The sequence below is a fragment of the Argopecten irradians genome, chromosome 9, assembly GCF_041381155.1.
Source record: "Argopecten irradians isolate NY chromosome 9, Ai_NY, whole genome shotgun sequence".
In the NCBI taxonomy this organism is placed as follows: Eukaryota; Metazoa; Mollusca; class Bivalvia; order Pectinida; family Pectinidae; genus Argopecten; species Argopecten irradians.
Window position 1 is genome coordinate 3,802,691 of NC_091142.1, and position 18,789 is coordinate 3,821,479.

At 35.4% G+C, this 18,789-nt stretch overlaps 1 protein-coding gene across 1 annotated transcript; it reads left to right on the top strand.

Annotated features, from left to right (window-relative positions):
* Positions 1 to 7,113: 7,113 nt before the first annotated feature.
* Positions 7,114 to 14,957, top strand: LOC138331010 (DNA ligase 1-like). The gene is made up of 8 exons (XM_069278469.1): positions 7,114 to 7,125; positions 7,814 to 8,059; positions 9,310 to 9,430; positions 9,628 to 9,766; positions 10,511 to 10,792; positions 11,151 to 11,606; positions 11,916 to 12,536; positions 12,849 to 14,957. The coding sequence occupies exons 1-8, from the start codon at positions 7,114 to 7,116 to the stop codon at positions 13,231 to 13,233; spliced, it is 2,262 nt and encodes a 753-aa protein (XP_069134570.1). The 3' UTR covers positions 13,234 to 14,957.
* The last annotated feature ends 3,832 nt before the right edge of the window (positions 14,958 to 18,789 follow it).

Consider the following 18,789-nt stretch of genomic DNA (forward strand, 5'->3'; position numbering starts at 1 on the left):
TGGACAGAATGTTCCTTCTAAACGAGGAATACATACGGTACACCCTTTACCTTCTTGATCAGTTTTTGAAAAACGGAGAGCAACTTCGAGAATATTCCCTATCTTAATATCCTGCAAAGATACCATCTTCTGAATCATGCTCATTTTCGTGACAGTTAGTTCGCCTACTCGGAAAAAACCAAAGAATGCTAGTAAAAATGCTGCAGAAAACAATTTTGACTCGTATGTAGAACTGCACACCAAAGGCAAAGCCTTTAAGATCCTAGCCAGTATATCAGCAGTAATAGGGGCCCTCATGTTACTTACTTTCCTTTGTCTCCTCATACCAGCTAACATTTTCTTCACGAGAAAATTAGACAAGAAATCCTCACAAAGAAAGCCAGAAGACTTAACATGAAAATTAATACCTGCTAAATAAGTATTGACTGTTGCAGGAGACAAACCTTTATCAGCCATGTACAGCACAAAATTCAATATCTGGCTCAAAGGAGGGGGCCAGACCCTTGTTAGACCAGTGTCGACAACAAAAGTATTGAACATGTTTAAACCTGACGTGTAGGCTTCAGCTGTATTTTCAGAAACAGAAGCCAATATCAAATTGTCAAACTGTTTTTTATATTGCTCCAAAATGCCTGGGGGATGACTGTTGGATGCTGATCGGCCTCGGGAGCCAATTCCCTGAATCTGGACCACTGAAAACGTGACAAAGCATCAGCAATTGAATTGTCTTTACCTCTTACATGTCTAGCTCTGATCTGAATATTGCTTCTAATGCAATGTAAAACTAATGGACGAATCAGTGCCATCACATGATCTGAACGAGAAGTTGAATTATTAAGTATCTCCACCAAAGCTTCGTTATCACAATGTAGTAATATTTTTTTGTTACCGAATTCTCTCTGCCAAGTAAAGAGGGCCATAACAATAGGAATCAATTCTAAAAAGGTAATGTCTTTCAGCACAGGCGAGTTATGCCAACTGCTGGGCCACTTGAAGACAAACCAATGTTTTCCGAACACAGCGCCACAACCTAATTCAACATTACCTGCACTATCAGTGAACAGCTCTAAGTCGGAGTTAGCAATCCAATTCTGATCAAAGAAATGAAAGGTACCATTGAAACTCTGAAAGAACTCTAACCAAACTCTGATATCTTCTTTTGTTCCTTTTGACAAACGAATAAAATGATTAGGTCTAGAAGCACCAGATAACAACCCATACAATCTCCTAGAAAAGGCTCTGGCACCTGGCATAGCTTTAACGCAGAAGGCTAGTTTACCTAATAAACTCTGAAGGTCTTTTAACTGAATTTTATTTTGTTGAACCAAGTCTGCTAAAATCAGAGTTAATTCCTGAACCTTGTCCTGTGGTACTCTAACTATTTCTTCAAGGGTGTCAATTTCTAATCCTAGGAAAACTAAACAAGTGACTGGACCCTCAGTCTTTTCTACTGCGACAGGTACACCTAATTCCAGACAAATATTATCAAAACTGTCCATGGCCTGTTTACAAGCAATGTCATCAGACTTACCCCCAAATAGGAAGTCATCGAGATAGTGTTCGATTGAATTGCTGTTACATTGACTACGTACTAGCCACTCCAAAAATGTTGAGAACTTTTCAAAGGCAGCACAAGAGAAGTTGACAAGTGTTTACCCTGCACGAGTGCAAATATCAGTCGTAATCAATAGACAGATCTAAACCGACGACGCTCGCCGTTTGACAACTCGGACCGAGCGGGACGAACTGACCTGCTTCAATAAATTCAAAAAACGATATTCTAACATTTGACGAGTCTAATTATTTCCCATTGACGTAACAAGGATTCAATAGAACTATACAAACGTGTAAATATAGTTGCTACAGCTAACGGCGTTGTAGAATCACGAACGCCAACCATCTTTACACGTGAGAATAGATTCGATATTTTAAGAACGGGATTAACAGCGCCCTGTGCACGCTAAACCCCACAATTATTAATCAGCACATACAAATTACCGACCACCAATATAAATCTGTGTCGAAACCACACAATGGACTTCGGATGCACGTCGATTATAACAAAAACTTATGGATGGCTTTTTCTTCAACACGTTTTCGTTTAACACCGTGACAAAAAAAAGACCGGAAAGGTCACTTCCGGTGATCTACAAAAGGTCGATGGGGCTGAATGTTATGAAGGGGGACAACTCATATATCAATTAAGCTAAATTTATGAAATAAACAAATTTAAAAAACCTGAACTTGTTCCTTAAATAACCCAAGTTATTCTGTAGTAATAACTTGTAATACATGTAGCGACGCCACTGTCTATAAATTTGTACAAGGATTCTACTTAACGATATGTGAAAAAAGTTTATAAGGTTTATATGGTTGTGCGTTGAATTAAAGAGTTAATCTCTTGGGTGCGGGGTGAGGAGGGGGAGGGGGGGTCCAAATATTGAGGACCTTTGGCGGGAAATGTATATAAAAGTCATGTGACTCATGTTGTCACATGACAAGTCATGTGGCTTCAGTGGATATTCATTAACATTTATCAAAATGAATGAAATAGCATGTCAAGAGTCATTTATGAAGTTTTATCCATAACTGATATTCATTAAAATCCTTAAAAATGAATGAAACATTTTTATTCATTTTGAAGATTTTTAATGAATATCAGTCATGCATTAAACTTCATGGATAATTCTTGACGCATTGATCATGAACAATCATGAATGTTTCATGAAATCATAAAACTTCATGAAGAGTTCATGAGTCATTTGATGAATATTCATGAACTTTTTTCATGAACCACAATCTGCTAATATTCTTGAAAGTTCATGAATCATTCATAAATATTCATGATGTCATGAATACCATCTCGCAAAGGTTATTGAGGGAAGCTTTATCTAAATTAAGGCTAAAGTAATGCAGTGCCAATAAAGACGTTTATGAAATACATCCTTTCTCATTGTGAGTGGATTATCTCCGAGCATCATACTTACCTGAGAGGTGAAACATACTACAAAAGGCTCAAACCACTTCTCGCTATAATTACCCGCCGATGATAAAAAAAAAGATTACTCCCCTTGGTAAACAATGACTTGTCGCTCCAAGCATGCGCGCACCAATCTTTTATGAAGGCCTAACGTGGCATAAATAAGCAAATAAGATGGGAGGTGGGCGGGTAGACCTAGCAGGTACATGTAAGTATGATGCTCGGAGATAATCCTATCACAATGAGAAAGGATATAATCTTCTTCGCATCATACTTACCTGCTTGGTGAAACAAACTACATAAGGCTACATAATACAAAGCTTGTAATAGGAGGTGGGATTTTTTACTCACTCAACTATGCCTCTTCATCCACCCTTCAGTCTTATTTCTGTTCTGTCGTTAGGACGGCACAACCAAATCTGTCAGTCTCACGACTCATATTTCTCAAGTAGTGATTGGTGAATGTAGACTCTGACTTCCAGGAAGCAGCCTCCATTACATCCTCTATCGATACCCCTTTAAACAGGGAAAAGGAAGTGGACAAGCTCCGAGTATCGTGTGCCTTTGCCATTGAAAAATCTCCTTCCTTGGCATTTTTATAACATCTTTCAATAGTTTGGACAATCCATCTGGAGATGGTATCTCTAGAAGCAGCATGGCATCTATTATTTTTATAAGTGATAAAAAGCTGCTCTACCTTCTTCATGAACTTTGCAGTTCTAGACAAAAAACAACGAAGTGCTCTATAAGGGCACACCAAACTGTCCCCGTTTGTAGAGGAGAATTCTGATATTTTAGGTGGAAAGATCTTTTTGGCTACATAAGATAGAGATTCATTTTTCGCCAAAAACCCTTGGTAGGGATCAGAGAAAACCCCTTTTTTATCCCATCTAACATGGCCTTCTTTACAACAGAGGGCTTGTAAACAACTACGTTTTCTGCCTGAAGCAATAGCAACTAAACAGTATTGAACGTCAAAAATTGCAATGGACTATTTACAAGAGGTTCAAAAGGAGCTTTCATTAAACAATTTAACACTAATGAAAGACTCCAAGAAGGTGCTAGCCTTCGTTGAATTGGTCTGTCATTTACATATGCTTTTAGCAGGCTCTGTAACCTTGAATGGTTTCCTACCTTAATTATATTCCAACCTGGATGGATCAGCAAAATAGCCGACCTATACCCTTAAATAGTTCTAACTTGTAGGTTCTTCTTGGAAAACAGATATTCCATGAACTCTGCAATCTAACTTACAGTTTCCAAAAACGGATCGATCCCGGTCTGTGAAGCCCATTTTGAGGAAATCCTTACTCTGGCATTATATGTGTGGTAGGTACTAGATCGTCTAGCAACGACTGCTCTCTCAGCAACTGCTGCTGAAAAGCCTTCCGCATCATACTGTCTCCAGACAACTTTCAAGCAGTCAACTGGAGAAGTTGAGAAGATGGATGCAGTTTCTTGTTGTGAAGCATTCTGATCAAATGCAGCCTCGCTGGTAGCTTTATGGGATACTCTATTAGGAGATCTATTAATTCTGGAAACCATGCTTGTCCCTCCAAGAATGGAGCTATCAGAATAACAGTTATCTTCTCTTGCTGTACCTTCCTTATTACTCGTACTACTAGTGATATTGGGTAAGCATAAGCGTACATCCCTTCCCTATTCTGAGCTAGAGCGTCGAAAGCCAATGTCTGATTGTCCTGTACCGGAGACATATACACCGGGAGTTGATGATTGAGTTTGAACGCAGGCAGATTTATCTGCATTTGATTTAGAACCTGTTTCGGCATGGTACATTCTGTTGGAATAATCTGAAGCTTCATGGATAGAGCATCTGCTGTTCAGTTCAACCTGCACGGGATGTGAATTGCCCGGAGTTATATCCCCCCTGTTCTATACATAATTGAAGTATCTTCCATGTTAGTATACAAAGGTTCGGAGAATGAGTCCCTCCTGGTTCGTTTATAAACGAAACTACTGTTAAATTGTCTGACTGGACTAGAACTTTCTTTCCTCGTGGTAGAGGTATGATCTGAGAAACAGATTGGTGAATGGTTTTTAGCTCTTTCCAATTGATATCCTTGTCTATCTCTTGGTGTCCCCAGTGCCCTGAGAACTTCTGATCACGAATGTGGGTCCCCCAGCCTTGTCCTGAGGCATCGGTAGTTAGAACTATATCTAATGGTCTGTCCGTCAGATCTCTGCCTTTGAACACTGCTAAATCGCTATTCAACCAGAGGAAAGAATCTGTTAACATCCTTGTTACCGGGATTGAAAAATACACATCCCTTGTTCTGGGTCTCAAATGATACAGAAGGTACATTTGTATCGGTCTTATATGGAGCCTGACCCATGGAATAACTTCTATGCAAACATTCATTAGGCCCAAGATCCGAAGAATCCAAAAAATATGTACTTGCGCCATCGATTCTATCTGTACGAGATACTATCGAATGGCATAGACTCTTTCCTGAGGTGGAAAAACTAGACCCAGGTCTAGCCGAAAGTGAGCTCCTATGTACTGAAAATCTTGAGTAGGGAAAAGTTGTGATTTCTCCCAGTTCCCCAATTCAGAAGTTCTGAATACCGTTCTCAGATTGGAGTCAACTCATCCAGTGACGAAATAAATAATTGTGCTGCGGATCTCATGGTACGAATCTGAATATTTATAAAAGTTGTGTAATAAAACACCGTTTGAATTTTGCTTTTTTTCACAGATTAGGAGTTAGTAATTTGCTTTACGAAAGCATTGTAACATTTATAATTTAATGAGACTGTGGGGGATAAGAAAATGTTTTTTATAGAATTAAAGTTATAATTTGAGGCATAGGTGATTAATAAATATTGTCTTAGTCTAGCAAAAAGCAACATATCATTAAGGCCATAGACTGCGTACATTATTTTTTTTTCATTTCGAGGTCAAATTGACTTTTTCTAACCGATAAAAAATCTAAAGTGTGATGTTACGTAAATACTGCTCTCTTTAACAAAAAAAATCCTTGATATCATTTTCCTCAAAGGAAATTTATCATGTCTACGAGGACATAAAAATCTGCTGTTTGATTTGTTATTCTACTGTATAAAACAAGCTGATGATTCACACAACAATAGTAACATTAAGGTCTATGTTGGGATGTAAATTAAGATAATGAAATAGGCCTCAAATCAAAAATACCAATTTACTTGAATAGCTTACCGGACACAGAAATTGAACCAAGTATGCCATAGATAGAAGTGAAAGCGTGTGTCTAGAGACGTTAGAAAAGAATACAACTCTACAGGAGGAGAACCCAGAAATAATTAATATTATAAGGAATAATACATGTCCTCTAAACTGCTCAGAGCACGGATCCTGCTCAAACGATAAGAACAATTTAAGATTATATAAAAAAAAATATTAATAACATTTATATATTTTACAAAATTGTTATATTATCTGGCAGTTTGTAAATTTCTTATGTTAGTATCATACCAGGTCGGGGACACATTTGTGAAACGTGTTTGTACGATTTGTTCTTTGATGAATGATATACTTATGCTAAGAAAACCAAGCAAAGAGCAAATATATATTATTGCGATTTAGGCACGTGACACGTACACTTTAATGAACCAAAGCACAAATGCGTTTCTGTTTTCTAAAGATATTTGTTCCATACAGGTAAATGTATGTGCCAGGAGGGCTTTGCCTCAGACGACTGTTCCTTTGACCTTAGCAAACCTCTAGAGATTCTTGGCCTCGAGAATGACGAGCTCTGTGATATTGATGGCAGTTGTAGTTAAATGAACGTAATGATAGAAGGACTGGAATTTCCTTCTGATATCAACATCACTTGTCAATTTAATGGTCAAGCTGTTAGTACCATCAAACGTCACTAACAGTCAATAAAATAAAAATGATAAATCATTCCCCTTACATAATACTGACAAAGCATAAACCAGATTGTTCCGTTTCCCGTTTCTATTATTTTTTCTATGCTAAACTATAATGTGTGACTCGAGCACGGGACGTCCATAGCCTTTTCCAACATGCTACTGCGATCATTTAACTTATAGACGAATGTGAAATAATGTCACGTGGGAAGGTACAAAGAAAAAAATGAAAGATAAAGTTTCACATTTAGTCGCGTTATGAAATGGATCAGCAGGTATAAGATTCATTGTGTTGCGATTAAAGTATGACAACTGAAAACATTTTGTATCCCATTCTGTCTTTCGAGTAGAAGTGATAACAGCATCAGTAAGAAAACTTTTTCTTACTCTGTAAAATTGTATGTGGTTTCATTTAATTCTATTTCATTATTATACTTAACTTGAAGAAATTTAATCCTGTAAAAGTAACTTAAAACTGCAAAAGTAACATAAACCTTTAAAAGTAATCTTTGACCAACTGAAGGGTTTAACAGCAAGTCATTTTCTAGCAGTTTACTATGCAGATGGCAATAGGGTTAATAATCGAAATTTTGACCTTATTCTTAGCTTCGCTATTCAATGTAAATGGGTGATCGGGTGATGTAGTGGTTAAGCCACTCGCCTTTCACCTAGCCGGCCGGGGTTCGATCCCCGACACGGACGTGAAAAGGTCAGGGGTCACCTGCCCGATCACGTGGGTTTTCTCCGGGCACTCCGGTTTCCTCCCACACTAAGACCCCTCGGGCGCTTACATCCGGGCCATCGAGAGTGTTTTACATAAGTTGTATAACTTGTTTCTCAATCGATGTAAAATAAATAAGGTTTATATGTTTTTATATTTCACTATTCAATGTAAACATGACACATATCCATATTGTTATATTATATTAAGTCATATTATATTATATTATACGATGTTTGCAGACGTTAGTCGGGGAAATAAGTCACACACTAGACGTGTCAAATGTAACAGCGGACCCCAATACGTTGTTTGCTATTATATGTGAACTACCTGTAATAGACACGCCATTCGATCGACTAGGGATCGAGTACAACGTGTCAGTGGCTCTGGATGGTTTTGAATTTAGCGAGGCAATCAATTTCGTCGTAATTGATACAGCTTGCCAGGATTTCCTTAACAGTTCTGGAAAAATCACATTTCACATTAAGGTATGTATACCGTTGTATGTTAGATAACGTATAAGTGGTGACCTCTTATGTTGTGTAGCCAAGATGTTTTTTGTTTTTTAAAATAAAATGTATCTTTAAGTGTTACATAAAAAGGATGTGATCTGTTGCAAGCCAGGGTTGAAAAAACTTCAAACATAGGACCAGACTATATTTGAAATTAAAAGATGTCATTTTTTGAATTAACAAATGGCGTAGGAAAGTTCCAATAAAACTATTATATTCATAAAAAAGTACAAAAAGTTGCGGGTTTAGCGGGATGCTAAGTAGATTAAAATACCTTTTGTCTTTTTGCTTTATAGTTGTGATCTTATATTATGATAATTCTATCGCCACAGTTAGATTTTCTACTGTAACTCCAAACTAACGACATACATGGTACAACATAGAGTCCAATAATAGTAAAGAGTTATGTATCTTTTGTTAACAAAAGTATACATTGCGATAATATGTAAGCAATTTGAAGTAACGTACATGTTTTTGTACTTCCATATCAAGGGTAGTCTCCTGTTATTTCAATGTCCGCTATATATCTAGTTAACTTTATCATTGCTAGATAGTACGAATTTCAATATACTGTAGATTTTCTGAAGAGAATTGCATAAAATATGCTTATTTATGCCTGAGGAATTTGAGAAATGGCTTTGTGAAAAGACTTCTTTAAATGTTAGTGTATCTTCATTATCATTACTGATTGGCTTACATTGTCGTCATAACAATATGATAAACCCGATGCTACTACTTTTTAAACAATATGTATATCACTGTAAAACTAAGAAAAGCTCTGTTTGTTTTAAAGTTCTGAAAATTCATATATTCCTATACTATGAGATTGAAAAGTTTCTATATAAATCAAAAAGTGAATAAACTAAGTTCCTTAAACGATGGGATGGATGGATGGCATTCTTTATTTGAAAAGGAAGAACAATCTTAAATCGCTTGACAGTTTTTTGTGATAGACATATCACAACCTAAATGGATATTGGTCTTGTGTTGCATGTGTAATACTTGTCACCTCTTCTTAACATGTATGTCGAATTCATTATATATATATCTATATACAGCCAAGTGTGATACACATGCAATCATTGTACTGTGTAGTGTCTGTATTGTAGTGTAAGGTTTAGTTTTGTCCAATGTAATATTGTACTGTGCGTGTTATGAAAATCATTAAAAATTTAAAATGTTAAAAAAGAAATATGCCTGAGGTTGTTATTGTTTTCTACGTATAGGACGGATTTTGTTTCATTAACGGAACATGCTACCCAGAAGGATCATACAAGGAGAACGCTTTATGTTTAGAATGTAAACCTAGAGAGAACCTTCACATGTGGTCGAATTCAACTAATGAAGGTAACTTAAAGGGATTTATGCATTGAACAACTGTCTTGTATCACATATCAAAAAGTGTGACTCGCAAATTTTACTAAAGGGAATTTCATGATAATTCCGTGGTGTCTGACAGAAAGTCAACACTTTCCATGAAGATCTATATCTTAATGTATTAAAGGTTTTACACATACATCTAGTTTCATTTTTGTTATTCACAGATTGTGTTGTAAGTGACAAAGCAACGACCGACCCTGCCTCTGACGTCATCATCATTGTTATATCAGCTATCACAGGATCTCTCTCCGTTTGTCTCCTTGTTTGCGTCTTGTGGTGCTTTTGTAAAAAGAAAAATGAGAGGTGAACGAAATAATTATTAGTAATCATATTCATACCAATTTACACATAATAAGGTTTAATTGAAAGAATATTATATTGAAATCCATTATCTCGACATATGATCCCTCAGCGAAGTAGCCGTTAATTGGTCCTTTAATTGATTTAATGTGCAACTGAACAATTAAATTAAACTACCGATGTTTGTGTTTATATTTCTCCCATTATGGCAAATATTCCAATTTTCGCTATTTTTCAATTATTTTCAGGCGTGGTAAATTACTCTGCCAATCACTTTTGTCACAATATTGTGTAATACAAAATACGTGATATCATGATTTTATGGGACGTTATCATGTCGTGCATTGTTGATGACATCATCAATATTGACGTGCAGTCGTCGGATCCATGTTCATATAATGAGAATGCTGTTTAGCTTTTTCTTTTGTATTTGGTCCTACCTTGTTTGGGCGATAATGAAATATCAAGTCATAAATGTCCAAACTTTCATGAACGTTCATGAATTACTTCTCGGATAGTGATTTCGTTGTCACGCTCTCAAGGTAAGAACACATTAATATTGTACATCTGCTCTTTATATTCAGATTGTTATCAATAACAAATATGCAACAACTTAGTCCATTAGTCATATACATGTATGTTACAAGCAGACATATCTAATGAATCGACAAGTTGATATATCTGTTTACCGAACATTAATAATGTAACTGATATCAGTTATTATTTGAAGTTGTTCTTTTATGATAGCAAGCAGGTGGTAGAGAATATTTCAATCAACGATGATGTCGACGAAGATGAAGGAAAGCCTTGTATAGCTTGGCTTAATGACGAGGAGTTAAATACTAGTGGCCAAATGGACGAGAAGAGTAAATCATGGCGACCAAAATGGAACCAGCGGACGAAAATTCCGGAAACTCCTAGTGATAAACAGAAACCACAGGGTATTGATACTCAGAATTCCGCCCATACCGCAAACGAATCTGTGAAGTGTGTTGAGTTCGCCGATCTTGTCCAGCATAGAAAAACCAGGTAAATAGAGACAACCGTTCATTCGTCGTTGTAAATCGTTCTTGTTATTTGTTATTTAATGGAGATTTGATTAAATTAGTTTTAGACTTGTTTGGTTTTGTGTTGAGGAATCGGGGTCTTGTCTCGTTGTTCAGAATTAGACAATTTGGGATTCAATTAGGTGGTCTCAATAGAGAAGAGGTCTCAAAGGCAAGTTTCACTGTAGTTGCTATATATCTTTGTTTTCTATCATTATTGATGAAATGGCGTCATTTTGATTCAAAATCTCCACTGTGGGCAATGAAACATACATATCTAGATCATTTTACGGCCTGACATTTTCGATATTGCTCTCAAATAATTACTTTATTTGTTTCAGCAATCATGTACAAAGAACTGTTTCGGTCAACGATGTCTTCGGTAGAGATGATAAGCAGACATCCATTTTCAATCTCTTTGCAACTGTAAAAGAAAGTACGATCCAAATCGACACAGAAAATGGCAAAGCGAATATGGATGGCGATATAACGCTGGATACGCCAAGCACTGACACAGGCTTTAAATTTTGGATATATAACGAAAATCAATCGACAACTTATATCGGTACTAACGATTTATCTAGAATAGGAAATAGCGAGGCAGTTGAATCGGAACAACCGTCCAATGTTTCAGCTGATAAAGAGAGTCAGCAGAAAAAGAAAAAGAAAAGAAAACGTAGAAAGATTGAGCCTGAACTTTCCATCGGAGATCTAGCAATCATTACTGAGGATGATAATGACAGACGAGAGAAGAAAAAATCACGGAAGAAAAGCAAAAGGCAGAAGAAGGAAATAAGGTAAAGGCTGATTGATAAACCTTTAAATGCCAGGTCATGAGGTCTTTAAATGTAAACATATTATAAATTAAATTATTGCTGTGGGATGTTCACTTTATGCCTTAATATGACTTTTTATAACGGTTTTTAGGATTTTTACGATCTAATGATAGAAAGCTGACATGACGTAGATTTTCAGACAATGTTTTAAAACATGCATTGTGTTGGTGTATAGTATATGGTTAATTATCAATATATTTAAATACAGTTGTACCGGTTTCTTTAATCGATTAATTTCCATTGCTGATTTATTGCTGGGTTATTTTTCAGTCATCATCTAAATGAGACCAACACTGCCGGCGAATGTGACGATAATGAAGGAATTCCACGTGCTTCTGTATCGAATGAAGGGACATCCGGGAGTAGAACTGACGTGAGGACAGGAAATGACGACAGTAAAGCAGACGCACTGACTGACAGTCATATTATCATCGTTAGGCCAAGCACTGACCCGAACCTTGACTTTGTTAAAACATATGAAGTAGGGTTAAATAACGAAATTTCTAAGAGAAGCACAGAAACCAATGAACCTGAAATAGTAAATCAAACTCCAAACCCAAATTTACGAATGCCCGATAACTCTGGCGCAGAACAAGACTTAAATGATGACACATTTACTACCCCTCCACCAGAAGTCAGAGTTGCAATAACCAATCCATTCCTTAAAGACGACGTTCTGGCGGCAAGTGAACAAACGCTGTTGGAATCCATATTACAATTAGATATGCCAGAGAATAAGAGAAAATCCAAGAAGAAAAAGAGGAGAGAGCATCAGGGGGAAGAACTAGAATCGGCTATCGTTGACAGGGACGTTATGACTGAGGAACAACATACAAGGAGACGGAAGAAGAAATCAAAGAAAAGAGACGTTGAAAACATGGATGATATAAGGTAGGTAAAGAACCCGTGATTGAGGAAAATTACCTCACAATCAAACTAATCAAAGTATATTTTCCTCTAAGCATTTTCATTTAAGCATTGGTAGTTTTGGAATCTTGGCCAGCATTGTATATTGGATTCTAGCAGGCCACTTATGGGTTCCAATTATATGCTATACCTGAACAGTAGATAAAAAATGTCGCTACGCTGGCAAGTTTAATAACATAAAAGGCAGTTAAACCATATTGTTAATATTTACACAACATACAATCAATTAGTTATCGATTGTCATGTGTACACTGAATTCGCTTTTTGTCTTTTCAGCAAAAATGTCGATGATAACAAGTCAAATATTTGCTCAGATGAAGGACTGAAAGAGGGAGCTGCGGAGCTTGTCATCGAACAGGACACCGGGAACGATACAGATAAAATAGCATCAAACCAAAATGACCACAAGCTAAATAGTCCAAGGAGGAAATTGTTCGCTGAAGTTGAAGCAAATATCGAAACACAATCAGTTATCTCTGTTGCTTCCGAAAATTCGCGTACTGAAGATATATTCGTGGACGGTGGGCCGCCACTGATGGTTTTGGTATCGACACTAACAGATGAAAAGGGAAAGAACAAAAAGGAAAAACAAAAGACGAAGAAAGAAAAAGAAAGTGGTGCCTCTGCCATCAAATGGAAATCCAGCCTTTGCATCCAATAAAGGGAAAGAAAAGAAAGATCCGAAAAAATCAAAGAATAAAAACATTAGAAAGAAATAAAATGAACTTGAAAACTTTGATCAGTTATCAATACATGACATGAGAAGAGTCTATTAAAGGGTTGACACGATTTTTTATGTAGAATTAATTTGATTGCTAATATCTCATTTCCCATTTGTGCATTGAATTAAATAATTTGTCACATTTGGTTAAACTCGATCAAATATTGCCATTTTGTATTACAATAGAGATAACTCCAACTAATTTTACGCTTAAACATGAAGGGAAAAGTATACTTTTTTATCTCTCAGACACCAGTGTTTTGAAGAACAGACTAGTTTAGTTAGATTTTTTGTATTTTCTATAAAATGAATATATCATTCTATGTGTTTTTATGACATTCGTTTAAGTATTCCCTTTTGGTACTTAAAGTTATATGGTCTATCACTTTCGCTCTTTTTGTCATAGTGAAAACTGTTTTAAGTGTTATACACATTTTTCCCCGTCCGTCCGAGGTTTAAACTTTCTACTTTTACCACTTTTTATAAAGTTGCAGCACTGGAAGTATTTTTAATTATAGAAGTAAAAAATCTTTTTAACGTGTACACGTCAAAAATAAACTCGAAAGATGCCGAATCATTGCGAACTCTTCCGAACATCGTCGCGACAATTTCGAAGTAACACGAGAGTTGTGAAACCAAATGTCAACAATTTTTTTCATAAACAAAACATGCGGTCAACCTCAGCAGTTTGGATCTACAAAGAAAATAATGCTTGCACATTACAATATTTTGATACACACAATATTGAATTACGGCAATGTGTAAATCAGATGTTTCAAATACTCGCTCTGTGGACATATACCAGCATGATTTGCTCATATTAGCCAGAAGGAAAACGTAAACAAAACACATGTGCGCTTACGCTAGTTACCTGGATCACCACGTGCAGGACGTGTAGACTTATTCTTTTGGGGAGCTTAATCAATAAGTTACATGTGCATGTTCAAATATCAAATGTTTAAGCAATGTATCGTTACAGTGAAAATTACCAGAAATACAACATTAATACTTGACTTGTATTCGAAATTACAATCGATGACCATAACATTGAAAAGGAACAATAAGTTGTTCGTTTTGATATCAGTTATTACCACAAGTACCTTCTTGACAATCGATATTTTATATAATATCGATCATTTTTCTTTTATCAATAAAAATGTGAATCGACCTCCTTAAATGTCATCATTCTAAATTATATATTTGATTACGTGTGGTTTTTTTCAACGTTAAAACGAATAGCTTGTATGATCCAGTATTTTATTTCGGTATGTATGCCTTTTTCACACTATTTTTATCAGATCTATTTATAGATAAATTTTTGTAATTATATATCAGCCATTAAGTCTGATGTAGGCATGGTTTTCTACTGACATTAAAGCCAGGTTATCATATTCCTATTTGCTCATAAATAATATTATTTTCATAATAATGAAGATCCTTGAAATTTGAAATAAAATGCAACGAATACAGTCTTACAAAATCAAAACATATCATGTTTGTATTACGTATTTTTTGAAAATAATATATACCAACAAAACAATTACTATGTTTCAGACATGGCTATGTTGTCATTATATTTCATTTATATGAATAGTATGCTAACTTAAATAATTCTGTGATTTTATCTAATTGGAAATCGATCTTTTTGTTATAACATGTTTTAGATGAATAAAATGATCATATTGTGTTTAATAAAACTATTTTTTAGTCCATTGATCATCTGCTACACATACAGTTAATGAGTAATAGTACCTAATATATCTTGCCTACCATTTAAACATTGTTTGTCATATTTTGACAAGCATTGGACATATACTGGGCATATTTGTATAACCAATACGCTAACGCACATCATGATATATATGCTACAACTTCCAATATATGTTTCACACGAATGCATGTCAAACATATGTCAATAATTGCTTATATTTACATTTTCACTTCGCTCCGCTTCAATGAAACTAGTAAACTCCGATCACTTCTTTTCCCAATGAAGATGCTTGGTCACGCGCTGACCTCTGACCGGCGTGAGGATACATTTTGACATTATTTGCATTTTGACCTAGTTTTACGCCGCTGCAGTTTCGAATGAACATTCTGCAATGTGGCCTGTCGTTGTACATTTAGAAACACAGACAGAAATACTTGATAAAGTGATATTAGAAATTGCCGGTAATATAATATACAGATATTTAACACGTATTTTGATGAAACGCTGACTTAGGCTCAAGCCCCGAAAAAATGCTGAACATAGGCTACCGAACGCAGTGAGGTTCACCGCTCATCGCAAGGTGGCATAATCGAACGGAAACAGTTACGATAATGTGTACAATAGATGTGATACGGTGGCATACATGTAAGCTTAGAAATGATAGATTCCATGGAAATACGCTAAAATAGCAAACAGGCTGATTTCAGTGACATTAAGCCTAACGAAACGATTCTGTGAGTGTCAAAACCCACGGTATTGGAGGGTCGTTGGAAACCGCCAATAGTTTCAAATCGATGTTTCTCTACTCACTTTATACAGAGTTTTAATTCCAAAACTCCAGTTGATAGAGAAGTTTTCACATTTCAAGAATGACACAGAAGTCTTCCAGTGATCTGCGACTAAATTCCACATTTAATCACGTTATATTGAGCCCCAGAAGCACAATGTTATTGGATTACATCGCATACCATAGACACAAAGGTTGGATTTCACAACAGGTTTAGTTAATAAACATTTAAATGTCAGCTACAAATAACTACCAGACGGAAATACAACATTCAGTTACATTCCACAACAATTACAATTGAGTTTAAAAAGGTTTGATTTTGTTAAGATATCAACTATTCTGCATTTTAACCACAATTGTCATTTTCTTCAAGCAGTCACCTGCTAAATCGAGCAACCGGATTACACATTGACTGCACTGCGCAGCAATTTTTGGTATTTGAAGCTACATAATAATGTCTTTATGATTCAATTTAAGCCATTAATTCTTGAACATAGAAATAATATTTCAAAACGCCATTTTTAATCGTAACAACGCACCAAGGAAAGTTAATTTCGTGCAAATGCAAATGTTACATCAACTGCTTCGCAGTTCACTTCATTTGCACGAAATTAACTTTCTTCATCAGTCAATGCAAGCAACAAAATTGACAAGCAATCCTTAAATATTTTCATTTAACTATTCATTTCCACAATAAAAAAGAAAATAGATGAAAATAGAGTACGGAATCAAAACTTGCATCTGCATGAAGGCATTTGATAAAATAACCTGTAATTTAACGGGAAATAGAGGGTGCCACTCATTTCCGGTGTGCTGCCATAGATAACCGCCGAAACAATAACAGTAGATAAAATAGTTATTTCGATAACCGGATATGCAAAGATAGAAACAACATTCCAATCCATTTCAAACATGTGATTTAGGATATATTTTCATAGTGATTAATTTTAAGAATTGTTTGATATTTTTTAGTGAAATGTGTTTCGTGACCTCTTCAACTCTGATGTAGGTATTAGTACGCCAGAGCCAAACAGCCAATGTTCTTAGAAATTGTCATACATTGGGTACATAACACCATATGGGTACTGTGTAGTGGCAATGTAAGTATAACGGTAAAATCTCAATCCGCCCAATATAAATACCGTTAAAAATGTCAATATCAATTAAAACATGTATATGAAGAACGATTTTTTAACTACAAACGTGAAGTGTTCCACAAAAGAAATGATTCTCCACTTCATGACAGACTACTTCATAAAAAACAGCACACATCATCATTTCTTGTCAGCACGTTCATCTGTTATTGTGGTGATGAAAAGTCAACATCTTTGTATATAAAATCATGTTTTAACATACTGAACACGCACTTATCTAAGCGTAATTGCATTCAAGTGTAGAAAATCAACATAATTTACGATTTATTCGTGTGGATAAGGATTAGGGAAATTTGGTAGTTCGGAACTAAAAAAGAACTCCACAAAATTCGACGATGTACATATATTAGTGATTCAGAGAAAGTGCAAAAACATTGTAAAAATAAGTACGTTTATAGCAATACTACTTAAAGGTAACAAGTTTCGACAAATGATTAGGGTTGATATTTCTTTACAATCAATCAATATTTGAAACTGAAACATTTTTGAAAATGAATGCAGCTATTATTCCGTTTTCATTCAATTCCAATCTGACATCATTTGTTGCGCCTTTTCCAGTGCACAACTATTCGACCAATTCAGTTGAAATGATATGAAGAATTTGTTTACAGCACTTCACAACAAATCCGGGATGACAATACCCTATTCATAAATTAACTCTTTAACTCTGACTTGTAAATTATATGTAACTTGTTTCCAAACTCACTGTCCTAACTGCAGTCCTACTAATGCTAACATCCAAGTGATAACTCTCAGCGAAAACTTTGAAGTTCAAAGTTCCAACCTTAAGAATCCTATGTATAATATTATTGATAACTTCATGAATAGACATCCTATGTATCTACTTAAAATAAAACCCACAGATCAAGAAAGAATCCTCATTTATCCGAATTAAAGAATATCTGTTACTATTTGAGAAATTTCCATTAGCTCTATGAATACCCAGTGCCTTTCAATTACGTGTTAACTTTCAACCATAGCTAAATAAATAAACTATATCCTCAACAAAGAAACACCACTAACTAACAGATATTAATTTTAATCGGGGAACGAAAAATCCGTATAAGCGCGTGTGGGTTAATTATGTTACTTTTACAATGTTACTTTTACAATGTTACTTTTACAATTATGGTACTTTTACAATGTTACTTTTACAATGGTGCTTTTTATGTTTTGATATTTTAAAAACTTCGCTCCGCTTCATTAAAACTAGTATACTTCCATCAATTCATTTCCCATTGAAGATGCTTGGTCACACTCTGACCTCTGACAGGCGTGAGAATACATTTTGACATTGACTACATTGTGACCTAGTTTTACGCGGCTTCATTTTGAATCAACTTTTAGAAACACAGACAGAAATGCCTGATAAAGTGATAGTAATCATTGTCAGTACTATGCAGATGATTAAGAAAAATTCACGTACTTTGATGAAGCAGCGACTTAGGCTCTTGCACGACCTCTCTCTTCCCTCAGCAAGATTTATTTCTCCTTTGTCGCTACACAGTTTTGCAACTGATTTTGCTTCAACCATAACCTTTCCCCATATGAAAGCAATATCTCATGGTTTGTGATTTTATTTCCAGTTGCTCACGACATATAACAATGGACAATAAAAATCAGTAATGCTATCGCTGATGAAATAATTGAATTCCAAAATAATACAATGTCTGGTCACTTTAAAATTGCTTACTTTCCATATATAGCTATTGACCAATAATAGTAGTATTTTAAAAATCGCCCTTCTTTGTTTTGCTTGATAAAGATGCATTTAAAGCGATTCTTTATCAGAATTAAAAAGTAGAAATATTGAGTAAATATTAATATTCCTCTTGGTGGTAAAT

Bases quoted from the DNA above. Each gene is read 5' to 3' on its own strand.
- LOC138331010 (XM_069278469.1), top strand. The intron at 9,767-10,510 runs GTGAACGAAATA...CTTTTATGATAG, and splicing joins TGTAAAAAGAAAAATGAGAG to CAAGCAGGTGGTAGAGAATA. The intron at 10,793-11,150 runs GTAAATAGAGAC...TATTTGTTTCAG, and splicing joins GTCCAGCATAGAAAAACCAG to CAATCATGTACAAAGAACTG.